Raw genomic sequence first — 20099 nt, forward strand, 5'->3', positions numbered from 1 at the left:
AAAATTGCAAAAGTCTTCTGTGAGGTACAGGCAAACTTCTAGATGTTTGAATTCATTTCCCATCAGATCTAGTTATCATGGCCAGTCATCAGGGATGATGGGACTTGGAACTCAGAAACATCTGGAAGGTTGTTGATTCCCAAATTCCACCATGTTAAAAATAGCTGATACTTTTTTGCACGTGTGTAATTTCATCTCCGTATTTGTACTGAGCATGAACAAGCATTAAATTATTTCTCAAACAAGCTAATTCATAAAAATTCCACCCCATCCCTGCATTAAAGGGTGAGATCTTCCCCTGAATGGGGGCAATGTCTATAAATTGAGATTGTTCCAAACAAATTGAAACTGCTCAAATATAAGGGAAGTTCAATTAAAAAACCCACAATCTTTCATAATATATATTCTTTGCCCAAAGAAACAAATGTTGTTAGTAAGGTTGTGCTACTGGAGAAAAGGAGCTTTTCACATCTTTAAAGCATGTGTAGATTTGAACTTGCCTCTTGCGTAACCTTTATCTTCAAATAGTGAAAAATAAAGAACAAAGTCAAGTGACAAGAGCAACATCTAGAGCCTCTTCCAGACTACACTGTCATAGCATTATGATTCGACTTTAACTGCCATGGATGCACCCTATGAAATCCTCAGGTTTGTAGACACTGGTATGCTCTGGCTGAGAGCTTTAAAGGTCCCTAAACTGCAAACCTAAACTACAATCCCTCAGGATTCCAAAGGTTGAATTCAGGGCAGTCAAAGTGGGATCCTCACGCCAGGTCACTTCCGTTTTAAATAACTCAGCAAATGCTTATGAGCCCTTGTTTTGTTTGAACCACTTCTAAAAGTAGGGAAAGACATTTGATTCAGTACCAGTGTTTCATCTACATTTAATCTGACCACACTCAACAACATTTCATATTAGAGTTCTTACGTAATTTTTAGAAAATGTGGGCCCTTGGTATGTGCTGTGGTTTGGTTCTATGGATAGAAATGCATGGATACCAAAATGCATGGATCCTCAAATCCCATTAAATACAATGGTGTAGTAAAATGGTGTCCATGTATAAAAGAGCAAAATCAAGTTTTGCTTTTTGGAATTGGTGTGTGTGTGTGAATATTTTCTGTGGATGCATAATCCATGGATATGGAAGGCCTGCTGTAATCTGGAATGCTGAACTGCACCCTGCTTATTTAAAACATTTTCTGTTATGGTGGTGGTGGGGAACACAAGAAAAAGCTTTCATTAGTTCAGACATAATAATTTGGGAGTGCTGAATAGAAATACATTAATATCTGGGGGGAAAGCAGCTACATAAATGGTTTGGGAAAGTGTCATTCTTTAGTAAGAAATACTGTGGTTAATTAATTCTTGCTCCTGGGAGGTCAGCCTGGGGCACTCATTATTGTCTTAATTGGTGGTATAAATCCTGAAGCCCTGGAAGAAATAAAACGAAGAGTAGTTAACAGTGGATGGCCTTTTAGATATTCTTTAGCTGGTTGAAGCACATTCAGAAATTGTGACAGTTTACGAGTTCAGTGGGTTAGAGGTCTGGCCCTAACTAAATTAGGTTAGAGTGCGTTGAATATATATATTTTAAAACAGCAATAATTCATCCCTGTATTTGGAATTCAGCAATGGAAGGAACTTGGATCTTTCTCAAATCAGAAACACCCCTCCCCATTCCATTTCTGATACTAAATTATTTTCATGAGACTTCTTGTCTGAATTTTCCAGAGTCTAAAATAATTGAACAGATATTATGAAGAAGAATGTATGTGTGTGTGTTAAAAAGTCACACAATTCATCTTAAAACACACGGTTGATGGTGTATTTCAGATTTCTTACTCTCAGCACATCTTTGTCATATGCATCAGGCTCCCATCCTCTTTGTGTTTCACAAAATTCATGGGTAAATCTTGTAAACTTTGTTGTCATTATAGTCAAACCATGTTGTGCCTAGTCTCATTTTATTGTGGGCACTAACAAACATAAAAACACTAATAGGCTTTAGTTTCCAAAAAGCAAGGGGTGTTACAGGTCCATTTTGGACTAAATTATGAAGTAGACATTTTCAGTAAGAAATGCTTAACTGCTAAAGTATACAATTTAGCCTTCTGGGATGATACTGTAGAAGAAAAAGGTAAAAGCAGAACACATCAGTGGTATATTTAGAGAGCAATACTACACCCACTTGCTTTTTGGAAAGGTCCATTGAATTCAAAGGGTTGTGACTCACAAAAATAATGCAGTTCCTCATTTGACTTTGACTAATTTGTACTGAATTTATACAGAGAAAGGTATTTGCATTTCTTCAGAAGTTACATATATAATAATATTGACAGTTCAAAATCAAACCTTTCAAATATCTATAATGCCATTATGTTTTGTTCTCTGTTGTGCAAAGCTGGTTCATGCACTTGTAATTGTCTATCTGACAGCTGGTGAGGAGAAGAAAGGGGGAAACCATGTGTATGTGTAAGGGAGAAAGAGAAAGAGAGAGAGATTCAAATTCATGTGTGCACTGCAATAGGTTTAGAGCACATTGCTTGCATCAGAACAATTAAGATGCTGAATTTCATGCCAATGCGAGCATGTTAGACATGAATGGCCCTAGGGACTGGGCACACATTGCAAACAGAGACGACACTGGGCACTGGTTCCAGCAAGGCTGAAAATCAGGGCTTCCTGAACAAGACTTTCTTTCTCAAGAAACAATTAGAATTTCTAAGTGGCTGAAGAAGGAAGAAAGATATCTGCTAAGCTTCCCTGCATTCCAGAATGATGAGAAGAACAAAGTACAGTATAGGGTTTCCATTCTGCTGTATAGAATAAACTAGTCCGTTCTGTGAGCATCATTGCATAAAGGACAGAATTTTACCAAGAGAAGTTGCATCTAGAGAAATTCTGCTTTCTATGCAACTCTTACAGGAACAGAGGAGTGTTGCCGTAACTGAACCTGGCAATCCTAATCTGTTTAAAGAGATGGCTTCAGCATTTTCTTGAGCAACTATTAGTATCCGAATTTAGACAGAGCTTTGTCATAATCTGCCTTTGGGTTTGCTTGTTGTGCAGTACCTTCAAGTCAGTCACGTTGATCTTTGTTGTTATCCTTAGCACCCATCAAATCGACTTTGATTTATGGCCTCCCTATGAATGAGACACTTCCAAGTCCATTGATCATCAACTGCCCTGCTCTGGTCTGTGCCCTGGTTTCCTCAGTTGAGCCTATCCATCTAAATGGGTCTTAAATAAGCACAGCACTTGGAAAATGAGAGTGAGTAGATATATACAAGTGGCTCAGTGGTTAAGACACTGATTCTGATGATCGCAAGATCAGCAGATCGACGGTTTGAGGCCTAAGTGCCATGTGTTCAAGCTTCTTCCAACCTAGAAGTTCGAAAGCATGTGAAAGTGCAAGAGATAGATAGGTACCACATTGGTGGGAAGCGTTCCATGTGGTCAGGCTGGCCACGTGACCACAGCATTGTTTCTGACAACGCTGGCTCTTCGGCTTAGTAACGGAGATGAGCACTGCCCCCTACAGTCAGTTACCACTAGACGTTCATGTCAAGGGTTCATGTCTTTACCTTTACCTTTTTACATCCTAATAGGGCACATTAGATGATATCCTATGTTATAAATGCAAATAAACAGAACTCAGAATTCTGGAAGGGCAGACTGTTGCCTCTTTGAAAGCCTGAATTTTAACTGAGCCATTTCTTGTTTCCTGTAGCATGCAAAGTCAGCATTTAAACTTGGAATTTGTTTATCTGCCATTGTAAATAAGATGAGGTATGTGGCTTGCTGGAGATCACTGAAGTATTTTCAAAACAAAAATATCATGCCAAATCAAGCAGATGTAAAAAAACAAAAACCCAAATCTTTTGAAGCACAGAATGCTCATAATGGTGAATTTTAAAGCACATGAGTTGCCAAAATGTGATATATGTATGGAGAGAAAGGATGGTGTGATTTGTATGGATACATTGGATGTTTTCATACTGCCTGTTACCAAGGTAATACAGTCTATAGGGATTGTATTGGTTTGAAATGCCCTTGAATTTTGAGCAAGGGGGCTTTTGGCTTACTATCCCAGAGGATGTGATACACACAATGATTTCCTTTGTACCCAGATGGTATTCTGAAATCCTTTGTGACACCAGTGATTAAATCTGTTCAGATTTTCTTTAAGCAACCTATCCCTGAACTAAACTCTTTCATGTCTGACATAGTAATAGACAAGCATTACAAAAGTAAATAGCAACAAGGCCCCCCTCCCTTTTTTGGCATTGTGTTAAAGTAACATTGTCTAAATGGGCTACTTTGGCTTTAAATAATGGACCTAGTAACTGGCTTTATTTGCTCCCTGGGTACATGTGGTTTCACATACTGTTCTCCATTTTCAATGGGGCAGATAAGGTATCAACACAATTAAAAGTGAAAAATAATCTTGTCTACTTTGCCAGTGGTGAATGCTCAGAGAACACATACTGATACAATAGATTCTGAATAATTTATACGAGCCATATTTTCCCCCTCCTTGTAATCTGTAAATGAGGACACCTAATGCGACATGGCCAGGATGATACTCTATCCATCTCCTGTTAAGATAAGAAGATGCTGTGAGGAGAGGGTGAATGGAGAGATGGAATTTGCACTTTGGTATAATGTAATTTTGAAGTCTAGGGAAACAGAGCAGGTGAGGTCTCAATCCAAAAGACGATGCCTGTTCAAAAGCATTTGCAATTGTGAACCATTGTTTGCTTATGGCAAAGTGTACATTTAAAGGCTTGGAACCTGCACTACTCCGTCATTCTTTTCTCCTTCATGAGATTAAAACCAAAGCACCTGTCTCCTTCCTAGTTAGTGCATGTGTACAGAAGAAAAAACTCCAGTAATATTGCCTCCTCTGCAGGCCATGTTCAAATACAAGAAGTGTGGTTTTGAACACATTGTTCTTTGAGTATATTATTTTGCATAGCAGTGATAATATTCTTCCTGCTTATTTTTTGTCGCTGACACTCCCATGTGCCTATCACAGAAGATTTATGTGGGTGCTGTTGTGCCTATTAACACTAATGAGAATTGTTCATGTAAATTCTTTATGCCTCACAGACATAATATATCCCTTGTAAGAGTATTCAGCACTAATAAATAGAAGAAAATCTGAGCAGTGGAGCTTTGTTTTTTTAAAAAAATGATGTGACTACATATCCTTCTGGCTATTAATTTAAAGATGTTATACCATTACTGTTATTGTTATTGCAAATAATAAATTATATCTTTCCATTTTAGAGTATGTGTCGTTTTCCTGGGGAGAAATGTCAAATATACAAGCCAAGTTAGAGTCAGTCATGTTGCAGAGGAGGCAGCATTATTGGAGTTCTTTCTTTTGTGCACATGCACTAACTAGGAAGAACACAGGTGCTTTGGTTTTAGTTTCAAGAAAGAGGAAAGAATGAGGGAGTACTCTCAAGAATGTTGGACCTCGCATCCCACCCCCAATTTCATTCCAAGAAGGCTTGGTCCGCATCATTTGGCAGAAGGAGGAAGCTGCATCAGGTGAAAAATATTTGGGGACAAAAAGCAGCCAAATTATGTGTTTTATGGGACCTGCATTGCATCTCCACCTGAGCCATGCAGTGAAGCATACTGTTCCATCATCAGTGCTGAAGTAAGAAAGATTTAACATGCATTCTGACTGGCTTTTGTACATGCAATAGAGAGAGGTGCCATCTTGTTCTTCACCTCAGCAAGAAAAATATATTTGACTTTATAGTGTGTGACAAGGTGGAATAATCATTTCCCTCTGGGGATAATTCTGTATGTGATCTAGCCAGGAATAGGAAGAACAAAACTGGGATGGACCATGCTGTGGCCTCTACAAAAAGACCTACACATCATAAGGCAAATACAAGACTTCCCACCCTGTGTTTATTTCATACTAGTCAGGTAGATTTGGAGACACATTTTCAGGGATGACTCATTAGACAGGACAAAAAGTTTGGGCACCCAGTTACCCCACCTACTGATTTTCATTTCTGAATGCTCCTACATTTTTGGCCCATCCACCCCAGCTAGGCTCTGAGACCAGAGGAACATCCAGCAGGGAAGGGAAATAGCAGGTGGATGGGGATTTACAGCAAAGAATTAAGAGACATAGGGAAGCTTGAGCATCTCCATCCTCTGCAAGACACTTTTCTTCCTGGGGATATCACATCTGGAGTTGCATTTACTACAATAACTGAACTGGAGCTGCACTTACTGCAATTCCCAATGTTTGGGAACAGTGTGTTTATAACATAGAGTTCTACCTTTTATTTTACTTTGGATCAGAGCTACTGAAACTTTTCTTTCCCCCTCCCCCCTTTCGCTTATTTTCTTGGTCATGTGTTTTTCCTTTTTGCCTGCTTACTTGACATTCAAAGGCTAACAATATAATAAGTACTTGCTACTTATTTTAAAAATCCCACTTATGCATCATAGATGCTTGGGATTTCTTTATTGTAGAAACATGTCTTGAATGTGTGGTTTAGTTCTAGGAAATAAGTATACTATTCACATGAACATGTAGTATGTAGGATATAGTGTACATGTGAAAATGAATGTGATAACCCTAATGACAGGAAGGCCTTCATGGAAATGGGTTTTTTGATTGGTGTCATTAAATAACTTTATATGATATAGGTGGAAGGAGCTTTCTAGGCCATCCAGTTCAGTCCATTGCTTGAAGCATGAAATTCAGAGCTAGAGCATCCAAATCAAATGGTTATCCAGCCTCAGCTTGACCTCTTGCAGAAGTAAAAGTGATCTACCTCCTTGCTATATGTTTTTCGTCAAATTGTTCCTATCATCAAGACATTTTTTCTAATGTGCAAGCAGAATCTACTCTCCTTTAACTTAAATGCATTAGAGCCAATCTTGCCCTCTGGAGTGCAGAGGACAAATATGTGTCCTCTACTGTGTGATAACTCTTTAGGTATTTGAAGAGTACTATCACCTCCATCCAGCCCCTCTTCAGTCTTCCCTTCTACAAACTAAACATGACCTGTTCTTCCAAACTTTTCTTATTGTTTTCATAGGACCTGCCCATCAAGAGGGTCCATCAGTGTCAAAAGTGAGTGCTAGGGACAATAAATCTTGAGTTTCTGCATCCTGCATTTAGAAGGTGGAGTTTTTTTTCTGCCCAAGACAAAAACCATTAGGACTTGTGAATATTAAATCCAAAATTTAAGAGAGTTCAAAGCTGAAAAAAGATACTAAGATCTGTTGGTAGATTCAAGTACTTAGACCTTACAAATATGTAACATTTTAATCTTTATTTATTTCATTATTTATGCCTCACCTTTCTATGGTTACGGATGCTTTAAAGTAACCCACAGGTTCTAAAATATAAATATATAAATGTAAAAATACAAAAATATAAATTATTAACAAATAAAAATAAAACAAGCAGAAAATGCTAATGAAAAAATAACAATGAAATTAGACTTTCAAAAACATAAGACTTGACCTGATGGATCTTATGTTACCAGGCAAGGTTGAGACGATAATAACATATGTGCAAAGTCAATTCTGCCATGAGGCAGAGTAAGGCAGCTACATCAGGCAATGGAAGATGGGTCAGGATGGGAACTCCTCACCATTTCCTTTGAGTCTCCAAAGCTAGCTTGCCCTTCTCCCAGGTATAATGGAGACAGTTAATCTTTCATCATATCTGAACTAAGATTCAACTGGCAGCCTGACTGGAATCTGTGTCTGTGACTGGTCGAATTGGCAAGGATACCATCTTGTTTTCTGTTTCGAGCAGAAAAATGCCTTGGCCCAAGTCTGCATATGTTTGACCTCTATGAAAAGTAGACTGAGTTTTTTATGTCTAATTTAACAAGTATTCTCTCCCTTGGAAAATTCGGTGTGATTTTGGATATTACAATAGCAAGAACTAGTCTGAAAATGCTTACTACGTATACAGTACAAGCTGACCATCAATTATAGTGTACCATTATACAAAAGTTTTCAAAAGATTTCTTTAGTTTTCCCTTGTTTTCTCAGTTCTTTGGCTTGTATTTCATGGCCAGCCCTAGCAGTACACCACATAACAGTCTTATAAATGTTGTAGCGCCACCAGGACTTGACAGAAACACTTTTTTTGTGAGCCAGATCCCATGTAAGGTGTTGCTTGATTGGTTTTAGTTAATTCTTTAATGAAACTTTCCCTGTCAAATTCTCTGAGGCTCCCAGAAACAGCATGTCCAAGCTGTAGATATTTAGCATGAGGAATGTCAGTGGCATGAAACATTTTTGACTTAAACTCAAGTGTTCTGTGGATGGAGGGGAAGAAAAGCCAGTTTTCAGCATTGTCATTTTGTCTGCCAAATAACACCTGTCTAAGCAAACAGGACGGATACACCTCACCTCCTGCAAGCATTTTGATACATACCTTTTTTAAAAAAAAAGTCTAGTAAACTATCTGGAACACATTTTTAGTACCAGACCAGTATGCAGGGAAGATGGGAGGGACTGAAAATCCCAGTTCTACCGCTAAGTTGCATTTAGGCTTTAAAATGTCTTATTTCCTCTATTGCTTATAGAAACTGATGCCTTCCTGTTCTCTGTGGCTGCAAATTCAAGCTCTTCCTGTAAGCGAGATGGCCCTTCTCATATTCCTTCTTGAGCAATTGTAATTAAAACTTTAGGTTAAAAGGATTGCCTAGGTCTGGTAGCCTAACAGGACAACTGTCAAACGGGTGACCTATAAATGCAAGTCAAATGGCTAGAGTATCCCTTCTTGTAATGATTATATTGTGGGTTTTGTTTCCCTTGTTCTCTGGATTGGGTGGCTCATTTTATATTTTATTTTTTAAATGTGTTGTTGCTTTGGTTTCCTATCATACCAGCAGCAATGTGAATTTGTGCCCAAAGAGACCTTCACACAGGTTGCAGTGACTGCCATTCATGCTAATTGGGTGTTTACAGTTTCTACTACTTATTCTTCCATTTCCCACCCACCCCACTCTGCCACAGCCTTCAGAATCATGTTGTATACCTTTCCAAAAGGCCCCCGACTCTCAGGAGCAGCATTTCTAGCACTACAACACTAATCTCTGCCTATATTCTTTGGATTCAAGTCATGGTGATTATCAGGGCCACACCACCGGCCTGGCTGAGGAATTTTTCTTTCCTGATTCAAAAGACAAGGTGACGACCCTTTCCATGTACTGAAGTTACTGGATAGCATCCTTTGCCACACTTGAAAAAAACCGGGCTACTTCAAGGAGTTTAAAGCAGATCACTTGGCACACACAGGTGTGTCCTCCCAAATATTTGCTACTCCTTCCTACCTTTACCAACTGCTGTTAAAGTCAGTCTGCCTACTCTGTCTTATGAAAGAGCTAGTCCTGCATTTCTTAGAGTAGGGGGAACAGAAAAAATATATATATTTTAAAGACAACTTTCCAAATCAAGAAAGATCTGAGATACCACATTTAATTTTCTGTTATAACTTGCAGCAATTTTATTAGATTTTTAAAAATTACCTGGTATCTTGCTCATTTGTGAAGATGAGAACAAGCACTTCTGGGTTCTTAAAATGGCTGAAAGAACCCTTGAATTGGTAACACATGGCCCAGTGCTGGTATTATTTTGTTTTGGTATTATTATCCAAACAAGTGGTTGAAGTGAAACATGAATAGTTTATGCAGGGAGTGTTTTACTCTGGATTTTTGCTGTTGGCCTGAATTTGGTACTTAGTTGTCCCACCTTGGATTGGCTGTTCATTTTCTAACAAGATAAACTATCTTCTTTGGTTTTACAAGTATATTGGGTTAGATCATGCTAGCCATACTTAAAGTAGGCTGATTGAATCTATGGCACTTAAATAATCATGATCAGTGAATTGGATTGATGTCATATGTACTCTGATTTAGTCCGAAATCAGTCCCTAATGTTGCATCCCTAGAACTGTGAAAAGTAGGTGATTTCAGTGTGATTTCATTGTACCTGCATCTGGTTCAATTAAAATGTTTTTGTTGCTTACCAAAAGGAATCTACCAAGAGAATCCATTGTTGATTAAGGAAGCCAGAAATGGAAGAAAAAAATGACCTTGGATTTATATATCACATTTGCCATGCCTGTGCACTGGTTTATATATTCATTCTGGTGGTATTGAGATTACTTGATGAGCCTCTCCTGCAGTGTGAATTAATAAACGGCTGTTCTCACAGGCCTAAACAAAGTAGTTCATGCAACTTCTTCTCCATGTTGTTAGAGTGACATATGTGGACCACCAGGCTTTGTCCTTCAGTTTCTGAAAGCATGTTCTTTGTACTGGCTGCCTTTGTCTCTTTGGTAAATAGAGTTGTTTATTTTTGATTGAATGGTATTTCCCATGTTGCGAAGGAGCTGTATGAGATGTTGAATATTTCATAAAGGCTTGAAGGTTATCAAATCTAGTCACAGAGTTGCAGTTCTTTCAGTCACTTCACAGAACAATTGGCAACATGATGAGAGGCTGCATTTCATTCTCTTTTTTTCTGCTTGATTGCAGGGTTTTTTCCGCAGAAGCATTCAGAAGAACATGGTTTATACATGTCACCGAGATAAGAACTGTGTTATTAATAAAGTCACTAGGAATCGCTGCCAGTACTGCAGACTACAGAAGTGCTTTGAAGTGGGAATGTCCAAGGAATGTGAGTTGATGGTAGAAATTGTCTCATTTGCCTTATCTGTCTTATCTGTTTGGGTCACAGTGGTGGTCTTGGGGATGTGGCATATTGGGGTCAGAAGTAGGGATGAGCAAATGTGTCTGCTTCACTTTCTATAATGTTTATATCTTATAAGCACATATCAGTTCCATTCCATTTTTCCATCCATTTGCAAATATTTTTAAAACCTCCATGAAAATTCATAGGAGCCTTTGTATGCAATTTTGTACCCACAATTCTCCAACATACCTGTTCCTTGCAATCACCTACCCCTGATATACAATTTTTTTTGTTTAAAAAATGATAATGTATACATGTTGGCATTTTCACCAATATATACATTCTATACACAGTTTTAGATTTGAAAACTGTACCACAAAAATCAGAAGTGAAAAACTCAAAAGATAATTATTCTAGTTTGCATATTAGCTTAGGACAGCATGGGCAAAGTGGAACTGTATGTGACCCCAAGGCTGTTTTTTTGGCCCTTGCCCCCTTCAAACTTCATGAACCTCTTTCCCAAATTCCTTTCTCTGCTCCCCAAAAAAGAGATAAGTTGTCATTCTTAGAAGTTTCCAAGAACAGCAGTTCATTGTTTGAAAAGTTTTATAGGCCTCCCCCTTCACTGTTTAACATTTAAAAAGTACAACTTTTCCAAAAACTTACATGAACTTCCAATTGCTTTGGGGTGGCTCTGCTGCTGTTGCTATTTTGGTAGTCCATGTATTCCCCGAAATTGCCTGGGGTAGAAAATTAACTCCTGAACTTTCCACAATTTAGGGTGTACAAATCTAGTTTACAACCCCATCTGTAGTCAGAAATTGTAATAGCTGCTTTTATAAAAAGGTCTTGTTGTATCTAATAAGGAGCATGTCAATATAATGCAGGGCTTTTCTATGGGACTTGAATGTGATAAAGCCCTGCATGCTATATAGTGATTCTGTTGTCAGTCAAAACAGCATCTCAGTGGTGTTAGCATGGATTGCAAAGTCATCAGGAAGGAAAAATGTGCAAGCTTTCACGCACCATGGTTCCTGCTTTTTATGGCTACTGCTTCCTGTATGTGTACTTTAACACAAATATATTTACCCTGCACCCATAGATTAGACATACTATGCAATGTCATGGGCAAAATCAGAACAAAAGAAGACAGATTGGTGAGCACGTAGACATGTGCATAGTCAGATTTAAAAATAAATTCCTGCAGAGATGTAGGAGAAATGCCAGGTCTATGGTTGAGATGGGGTGAGGCATGAAGCCTTTGCCACGAACCTCACTTTGACAGTGTTGCAAAATAAAACTGAGAAAATGTTGTGATGTTTCCTTTCTTGTTTTTTTCTCTCTAAGGTTTAGTCTTACATGACAGTTGCAGCAACCCTAGTAAATATGCATGCAGCAAGTGGGAGCATTCTAATAGCAAATCCATGGCCCCTGTGCCAACAGGGATAGAGAAAAAGAGCCAAGCAAAACAAAAGTGTCAATCAGCATGCTTGGGTGAATCCCAAAGTATGGAGAAATATACCCTCCACCAAAGAAAAATAGAAGCAACAATCAAAATTGCGCAAAAGCAACAACAAACCCCAAACCACAACGAATATGCTCCTAGCCCATCTGCTGTCTCACCTCACCTGTTGTATGTACAGCGCTGTGTAACTCTACAGCGCTATATAAATAAAGCATAATAATAATAATAATAATAATAATGATGATGATGATGATGATGTGTGATGTGTGTAACCCAATAATGCAACTTTTAAAAGGTTGCTCTGCCTTCCTTTAACCAGTGTTCCTTGCAGGATTACATCTGATATAGACTACTAGGGAAAAAATCACTTTCAATTTTTCTTTTTCCCAAGATACACTTAACATTCTCTTGAATATCTCTTGAATAAGAAAAATGGAAAGTGAATTAGCTTGCTCACCACCTAATAATTTAAATTAACCTGAACAACAAAGCATCTGGTTGGAACCCTGAATGGGAATCTTTTCTCTTTTGATTCTGGAACTCTTCAATAACAACAGCCAGAACCCAGTCAGACACCAGTTTGCAAACAAGGACACTGCCTGTCATCTTCTTTGAATAGTTGCACCAAGGGAAAGGCCTTTTAGCTTGGCCTGGCAGCATAACCATTGGTCAGAGAATGAAAGCAACCAGCATCAGAGCAAGGCAAAAACAGCCAGAAGTATAGGCAACAAACATCTTTTTTTTCTCTAGTGTGAATACCTGCTTTGTTTTTGTTTTCTGCCAAACTAAAATAAAGCTTGACATTCTGAGGTGTATTTGAAGGCTAGCATCATTTACTCTTCCATTCTATAGCTGAAGTATTTCAACTGAAAGTTGGTGAATCCAGGCCTCACAAGGGAAGAACAGCTTAGTTATCAGTTGATGTGCTCTAACTTTGCCTTGCCATTTGAAAGACAATTAAATGATTAAAACAATAAAACAGTGGTAAAACCAACAAACAACAAGGCAATAAAACAATAACAGCAAGCAGTAAATTAAACAAATGATGAGGCTTGAAATGAAGCTGCTCCCCTCAACATCTTCTTCCCCACCCCATCTTTTCAGGATGAGAGCTACATTTGGTGTTGGATGACATGTTGGGGGGCCACATACCAGTGGATATGGGGACATGAGCAAGGGAAATGGAGCAGGCAAGGTAGGACATAAACCAAGCACACACACACACGTACATATGTAAACAAAAGGGATGCTCACATTTTACATTCAGTGCATACACGGTCTAAGAACATGTGTACAGAGAATGTTGAATCATAGAAGCATAAAGGTGGAAGGGACCTCATCCAACCCCCTGCTCATTGGAGTATCTTTGGTTAAAGCATTCCCAGAAGGACATCCCTCTGCAGACATACAGATTAGCCATCTGTATATCATGTACACATGCTGAACAAGTGGTACGAATACACACTGATTGTAGCAGTGTTGAATTTAATGCATGAGGACATATACAGTGCTATTGGGATCTTCAGTGAGTTTGGGAAAAGTCTCTTCCCTCTCTCTTAGCGCTTCTGGTGAAGACTTCTGGGGAAGGGCAAGTTTTAAGCCTGTCCCCAATAACCTGTCTGTATCAGGATAACTGGGAGAGTACATCTGGGTATCCTAAAAGTATAGTGTCTGGATCATGTGAAGTAATAGTGCCACTATAGTTTGCTTTGGTCAGGCCCCACCTGGATTATATCCAGTTCTGGGCACCACAATTCAAAAAGGACATTGAGAAACTGGAGTGCATCCAAAGGAGGGCAACTAAAATGGTGAAGGGTTTGGAAACCATGTCCTATGAGGAATGACTTAGGGAGCTGGGAATGTTTAGCCTGGAGAAAAGAAGGTTAAGAGGTGATATGATCGCCCTGTTTAAATATTTGAAGGGGTGTTATGTTGAGGAGGAAGCAAACTTGTTTTCTGCTGCTCCAGAGAACAGGACTCGGAACAATGGATGCAAGCTCCAGGAAAAGAGATTCCACCTCAACATTAGGAGGAACTTCCTGACAGTAAGGGCTGTTTGACAGTGGAACAAACTCCCTCGGAGTGTGGTGGAGTCTCCTTTAAAGGTCTTTAAGCAGAGGCTGGATGGCCATCTGTCGGGGATGCTTTGATAGAGATTTCCTGCATGGCAAGGGGTTGGACTAGATGGCCCTTGTGGTCTCTTCCAACTCTATGATTCTATGATCAAGATTGCTATTTCTTCATTGCTGTTACTAGGTGGAGTCCCGAATCCAAAATGTTTGGGATCAGAAGTGTTTGGGATTTCAGATTTTTATTTTTTTGAGTTTTGGTATAGTTGTATTTGCATATATGTACATGAGGATATATACATATATGTACATATGTACATGATGAGATATCTGGGAGATAGGTTTATCTTTCATAAACATCTTATACACATACCCTGATGGTCATTTTATACAATATTTTTAAATACTTTCACACATGTTTGTGTACACTGACCCATCAGAAAGCAAAGATGTCACTATCAGCCACCCATGAAAAATCATTTATGTTTTTGGAGTATTTCAGATTTCAAAATTCCAAATAAGGGGGACTCATCCAGTAGCAGCACTGAAAAATCAATCTGTATTCTGCTGCCTTGCTGATGAGTAATCATTTGTGCAGCAAGGAAGGGTATGCAGAGCTCTTTGAGTCACTATATATGCTGCATACATTTCAGCAGAGCTTAGAAGTAATATATTATGGATAGGTGCAGTTGCATATAAGATGTCACTTTTCTTGGTAATAGGTGAAACATAGGAGATTATCACACTGGCTTTTTCTCCTGAATGTGACTTTTTGCAAAGTATGGTAGAAGACCCGATTGGGTACAAGATGCCTCCAATCTGGGCACAAAACTGTGCGATAATATCCATTTTTACATGGTATCAGCCCATGACCAGATCAGGAGGGGGGGGCATGAGATACTTTCCATAGTTTCAAGAGTAACATAATGAAGAGGAATTATATTATGCCAATAGTGTAATGAGTAACTTTTTCTAGTTACCGTTAAACATTACTTTATAAGATCATTTTGAGGCATTTTGACATTTTATGCCATTCTATTATCCAACCTAAGAATTTTTCAACAACAACAAAAGGAATAATAGAAACATAGAGATTACAAGGGCCATCCAGTCCAACCCCATTCTGCCATGCAGGAAATCTCAATCAAAGCATCCCTGACAGATGGCCATCCAGCCTCTGTTTAAAGACCTCTAAGGAAGGAGACTCCACTACACTCCAAGGAAGTTTATTCCACTGTCAAACAGCCTTTACTGTCAGGAAGTTCCTCCTAATGTTGAGGTGGAATTTCTTTTCTTGTAGTTTGCATCCATTGCTCAGGGTCCTAGTCTCTGGAGCAGCAGAAAACAAGCTTGCTCCCTCCTCAATGTGATATCCCTTCAAGTATTTAAATGGGGCTATCATATCAACAAGTAAGACACCAAGTGATAGGAATGAATTAATTTTTAAAGTACTGTAATCTTCCAAGCTCTGGAACACAACCAGTATAGCTTAGAAGATGGCAAGGACATAACTGCAGGATTTTATTGCAGGTCTATTTTGTATCATGTACTTCTGTGTCTGTATTTATGGGGTGATACTCTGAAGGCACCAGATCCCATCTGATCTTGGAAACTAAACAAGGTCCCCTGTAGTTAGTTCTAGGATGGGAGACCACAAACAAATACCAGGTACTGTAGGCTATATTTCAAAGGAATGGACTGGCAAAACCACCTCTGAGTATTCCTTGCCTACGAAAACCCTAAAAAATTCATTGGGTCACCATATGTCAATAGGCAACCTGAAGACACAAAAGCATGCAGAGAGAGAGAGAGAGAGAGATTTATGGTATCCTTCCTAATTTTAAGCTTACTTTCTATTCTTTTTGTGGACCAGACACGTGACATTGTATGATAAATCATGTCATAATTTTGCTCTTGAATTGAGTACTGTACATCTGTATTTCTCTGTGTTTATCATGAGAAGCGGGCTTCCTAACCAAACTGTAATGTATACCATGGATCTAATCTAAACATCTGTGTTTCTTTAGTTACCTTGTATTTTCAGTCAAAAGAGAGTGCTGCAGACTTAGATGTGAAAGCAAAATAGATCCTAAACTCTGTCTTCTCTGTACAAGCTTTAGAAGCATATGGGGTCTGCAACACAAGATGAACATGCACTAAGAAACAATATTATAGTTAGAGCTAGAGTGCCTACATATTGCCTATATAAATTACTTGCTAAACTCTTAACAAAGCAGAACTCTGTGGGGTTTATATGGATTTAGAGACCATATTAAATATAGTTGATAATAATTCAGATTCAAGAGTTGGCAAGGAAGCAGAATAATAACATTATCAATATCTTCAGGTTAAATTAAATTAAGATACCAGAACATCTGGCTATAGTAACAAAGAACAAGGCTGTTTTGACTTTAGGCTGCAAGCTTATGCATGCTAACCTTAAACTAAGCCCCACTGAATACAGCAGAACTTACTGCCAAGTAAACATACATAGCCTGCTATCCAGGACTGTTTAGATCAGTTAGTCTTTAACTCCTTTGGATTTGTAGGCACATTTGGAAATTTGAAGAACTATTATAGGCAACCTGAGGGATTGCCTAGGAACAGGAATAATTTCCTGAGAAATAAAATTACAAGGCAGAGAATGGTTTTGAGCCCCAAATAATAAATCACACATTTTAAACCTCACCCACCATGATATCTATCTCATAGGACAAAAAAAAGGGAAGGAGCCTTGATGTGAGTCAAAGTGCTCTACGTTTTCCACAGAGTTATGCAAATATCTATGTTCTGCACCCAAAACATTATTCACTCAAAATATTAAATTTTTATGTTAACAGCACATGTCCTCAACATTTCACTTGTCCATTGCAACAAATGTTTTGATGGTCCTTCATGAACCAAAGCTTTGAAGATGAAATCTACTTCCATTTCATTAGTCTAAATCTGGAAACAGCAATATGGCATCCATGGACTACCACAGACACCATACTAGGTACTTACTGAATCCCTCTCTCTGTGTGTACATGCCTCCAAATTGCCTGTCAATCAGTGGTGACCCCATACACTTCATTGGTTTTTTTAAGGCAAGGAATACTCAAGAGATGGTTTTTCCTGTTCCTTCCCCTGAAATGTAGACTACAGCACTTGGTATTCATTGTAGGTCTTCCATCCAAGTACTAACCAGTGCTGACCAAGATCAGATCTGGTGCCTTTGCTTCTCATTAATTTTTAAAATCTTTTAAAATTAAATTTTAATTTTTCAAAGATGGGTGGCTGGAAAGCATAGTGCAGGTCTCTAAATATCCTTTCCTTTCCTTTGGTTGTCCCAAAAGCATTCATCAGAATGCCAAAGAGCGCAAGGCAACAGGAGATGAACGCTCTGGTTTCTAGGATTACTTGGCCAGCTAACTAAAATGAGTGATCAGTTTCTTTCTTCCTTTATTTAAGAAAAGGGACCCCGGTAAGCCAAGGAGATTGAGGAAGAGTGGGGAGCATCAACTGGGGACCATTTTGCCTGGGACTGTACGTGTCCATGTGTTGTCTGGCCAGCTTCAAGGTATGCATCATCTAAATGCTCCACCTCGAAGCTGACCAGAAACCTGCTTATTTTGACTGTCTGTTTCATCTCTCTGTGGAACTAAAATGCCCTGTCTGCTTGGAAGAAGACTAAATCTTATGAAGGGAGAGCAAAATTCATCTTTTATCCACTGTGAGCATAATCATTATATTTCTATTTATATATACTCATTATTTCTACATTTGCATCTACACATACAGTTGCCCCTCCGTTTGCACGGACTTAATATCCATGCACCTCGCTTACTCACAAGGAGCAAACGGAAGAGATTAAAATGGGGTACACACCCCAATCAAGCTTATGGGGCTTGAATATGTGCGAGTTTCCGTTTTCGCAGAGGTGTATGTGTCTGGAACGGATTTCCTGCAAGAACAGACATATGTCAGTATGAACATTTTTATTTTTTCAAGCCTGTGTCGTCTTTTGTTACCTCTTTCTTGGCAAGACATTACTTTTTTTTCTGGCCACATGAGGATGCTTCCAATAATCTGCCTTTCAGCCACAGAAGAATACAGAAAAAAAGGGAGCGTGTGAGCTCAAGGACTGCTTGCAGCTTTTGCATCATAATACTGAAAACTGATTTTAACGTTATGACCTAAAAATCCAACAAAGAGTTTGGTGTGCTTAAATCCATTGATTTCAGTGCCCTAAAGCATGCTGAACCTGGTGTTAAGTTAGGCCTGCATCCAAAGCAGCCCAATAGGTTCTCTCTGGAAGCTGTCATCTTTCAGAAGTTGAAAGGCTTACATGGTAAGCTTCTTTCTAATCTGGCATTTTGAAATAAAACATTTCTTTAGGTGGATGTTTAGACAAAAGCCTGTTTGTCGGAGGCTTTTAAGGTGTGCGTGTTTGTGTCGGCCTTTGCCCATTTCACTTCAGCCCCTACTATCCTCATCCTGAAGTGCCTGATTGCCTCTTACAGCATGAATGCCACAAACAAAGGACAAAACTGTACATTCCCAAGGCTATGTAAGGAAACAAGTCTACACCGCTTAACCAGCCCTCAATGGGAAGTTAATCATGGTGGACAATTGAAATAGCAACCCAAATGCTTACTCCTGAGGGCAAAAGGAAGAATGAATGCCCAACTGGAACTGTGTGAAATTCTATATGTGTACATTACTGTTTGGTTCTGTGGATGTCTTATGAAAAAGCAAAACAAGGTGCATACATCCCTGAGGCAAAAGAGTGCCTCAGTAGGCAATTTCAATAGGAAGCAGCTATGTGTGGAAAGTCAGTCCCCAGTCCCCGTGGTTGATAGGCTTTAAAGGCACCAATAAGCATAATATGGTTGTGAAGAGCAGCAGAACCCATTTATTTTACTATCTAGTGATTTACTTTCAACTAGGTAAATGGTGAAATGCAATTAATTCAGAGATTTGTAGCAGAATAATTATTCTCTTTGAAAATATCCAGGGATTTTATGATCCTTTTTACTATGATTTTTCTCTCTCTTTCTCTCTCTCCCTCTCTTTCTTTCTCTGCAGAGCTAATGAACCGAGACTGATGGCACATACAGATTTGTGTTTTCTCTTTTGATTAGTGTCTACAAGTCCAAACTGAGATAGGGAATGTATTGTACTAGGAAAAAAGCAAATTGGCCCTGATCCAGCAAACCACATCACATGCCTGCACAGGGAACCTGCTTATGTGCTGCACATAGGGTTGCCAGGTTTTTCTCTCCCCTTTTCTCAAGGCTGTTTTGCCTTACAGTAGTATGTCAGCTAGAAAGCCAATACGTTAAGCCTATCTTGGCAGAAGCAGAAAAACCTGATCACTCTAGATCTCTCGAGGGATGAGCTTGCGCATTTAAAACCAGTGCAAGATGGGCATTTATAGCGATGGAAAGAATATCTGAAAACATTTTTAAATGGTCAAAAATGTGTTTCATGGGTATCAGGAAATCCTGATGAGGAGAATCCCAGACATCCAAGAATATTTGCAGTTCAGGAAATGAGATGGAACATTGACTTTCAATATCTACCACTTCTCCTTTTTTTGTATAAAATTGTAACAATTCTGTAGAAAGTTCACACATTTTGTGTAGAAAATAACATTTTCTGTGCAGGAAGCAACATTTTCTGTGCAGAAGCTAATATTTCCATGCACATACATTCTTTTTGTAAAGAAAATGCTGTTTTCTACACAAACAACCTGAACAGACTGGCAAGAAATGCCGGCATCAGGTTGGATTTGGGGCATGGTGACCGCATGCCCCTATTCCCCCCCATGCCGGCATCACGCTGCACACTTGACCGCACGGCAGCTAACATCACACCGTTT

The 20099-nt window shown here is 38.9% G+C and overlaps 1 protein-coding gene across 4 annotated transcripts in view; it reads left to right on the forward strand.

The window, feature by feature from the left end:
* The window catches only part of RARB (retinoic acid receptor beta), a 270695-nt gene that overhangs the window by 191317 nt on the left and 59279 nt on the right, over positions 1-20099 (forward strand). For all 4 annotated transcript variants that reach the window (XM_042472133.1, XM_042472135.1, XM_042472134.1 and 1 more), the window contains exon 3: positions 10546-10687. In XM_042472133.1, the coding sequence (XP_042328067.1) occupies positions 10546-10687 (142 nt within the window). The remainder of the gene's footprint in view (positions 1-10545; positions 10688-20099) is intronic.

Source organism: Sceloporus undulatus, chromosome 6 (assembly GCF_019175285.1).
Source record: "Sceloporus undulatus isolate JIND9_A2432 ecotype Alabama chromosome 6, SceUnd_v1.1, whole genome shotgun sequence".
Taxonomy (NCBI): Eukaryota; Metazoa; Chordata; class Lepidosauria; order Squamata; family Phrynosomatidae; genus Sceloporus; species Sceloporus undulatus.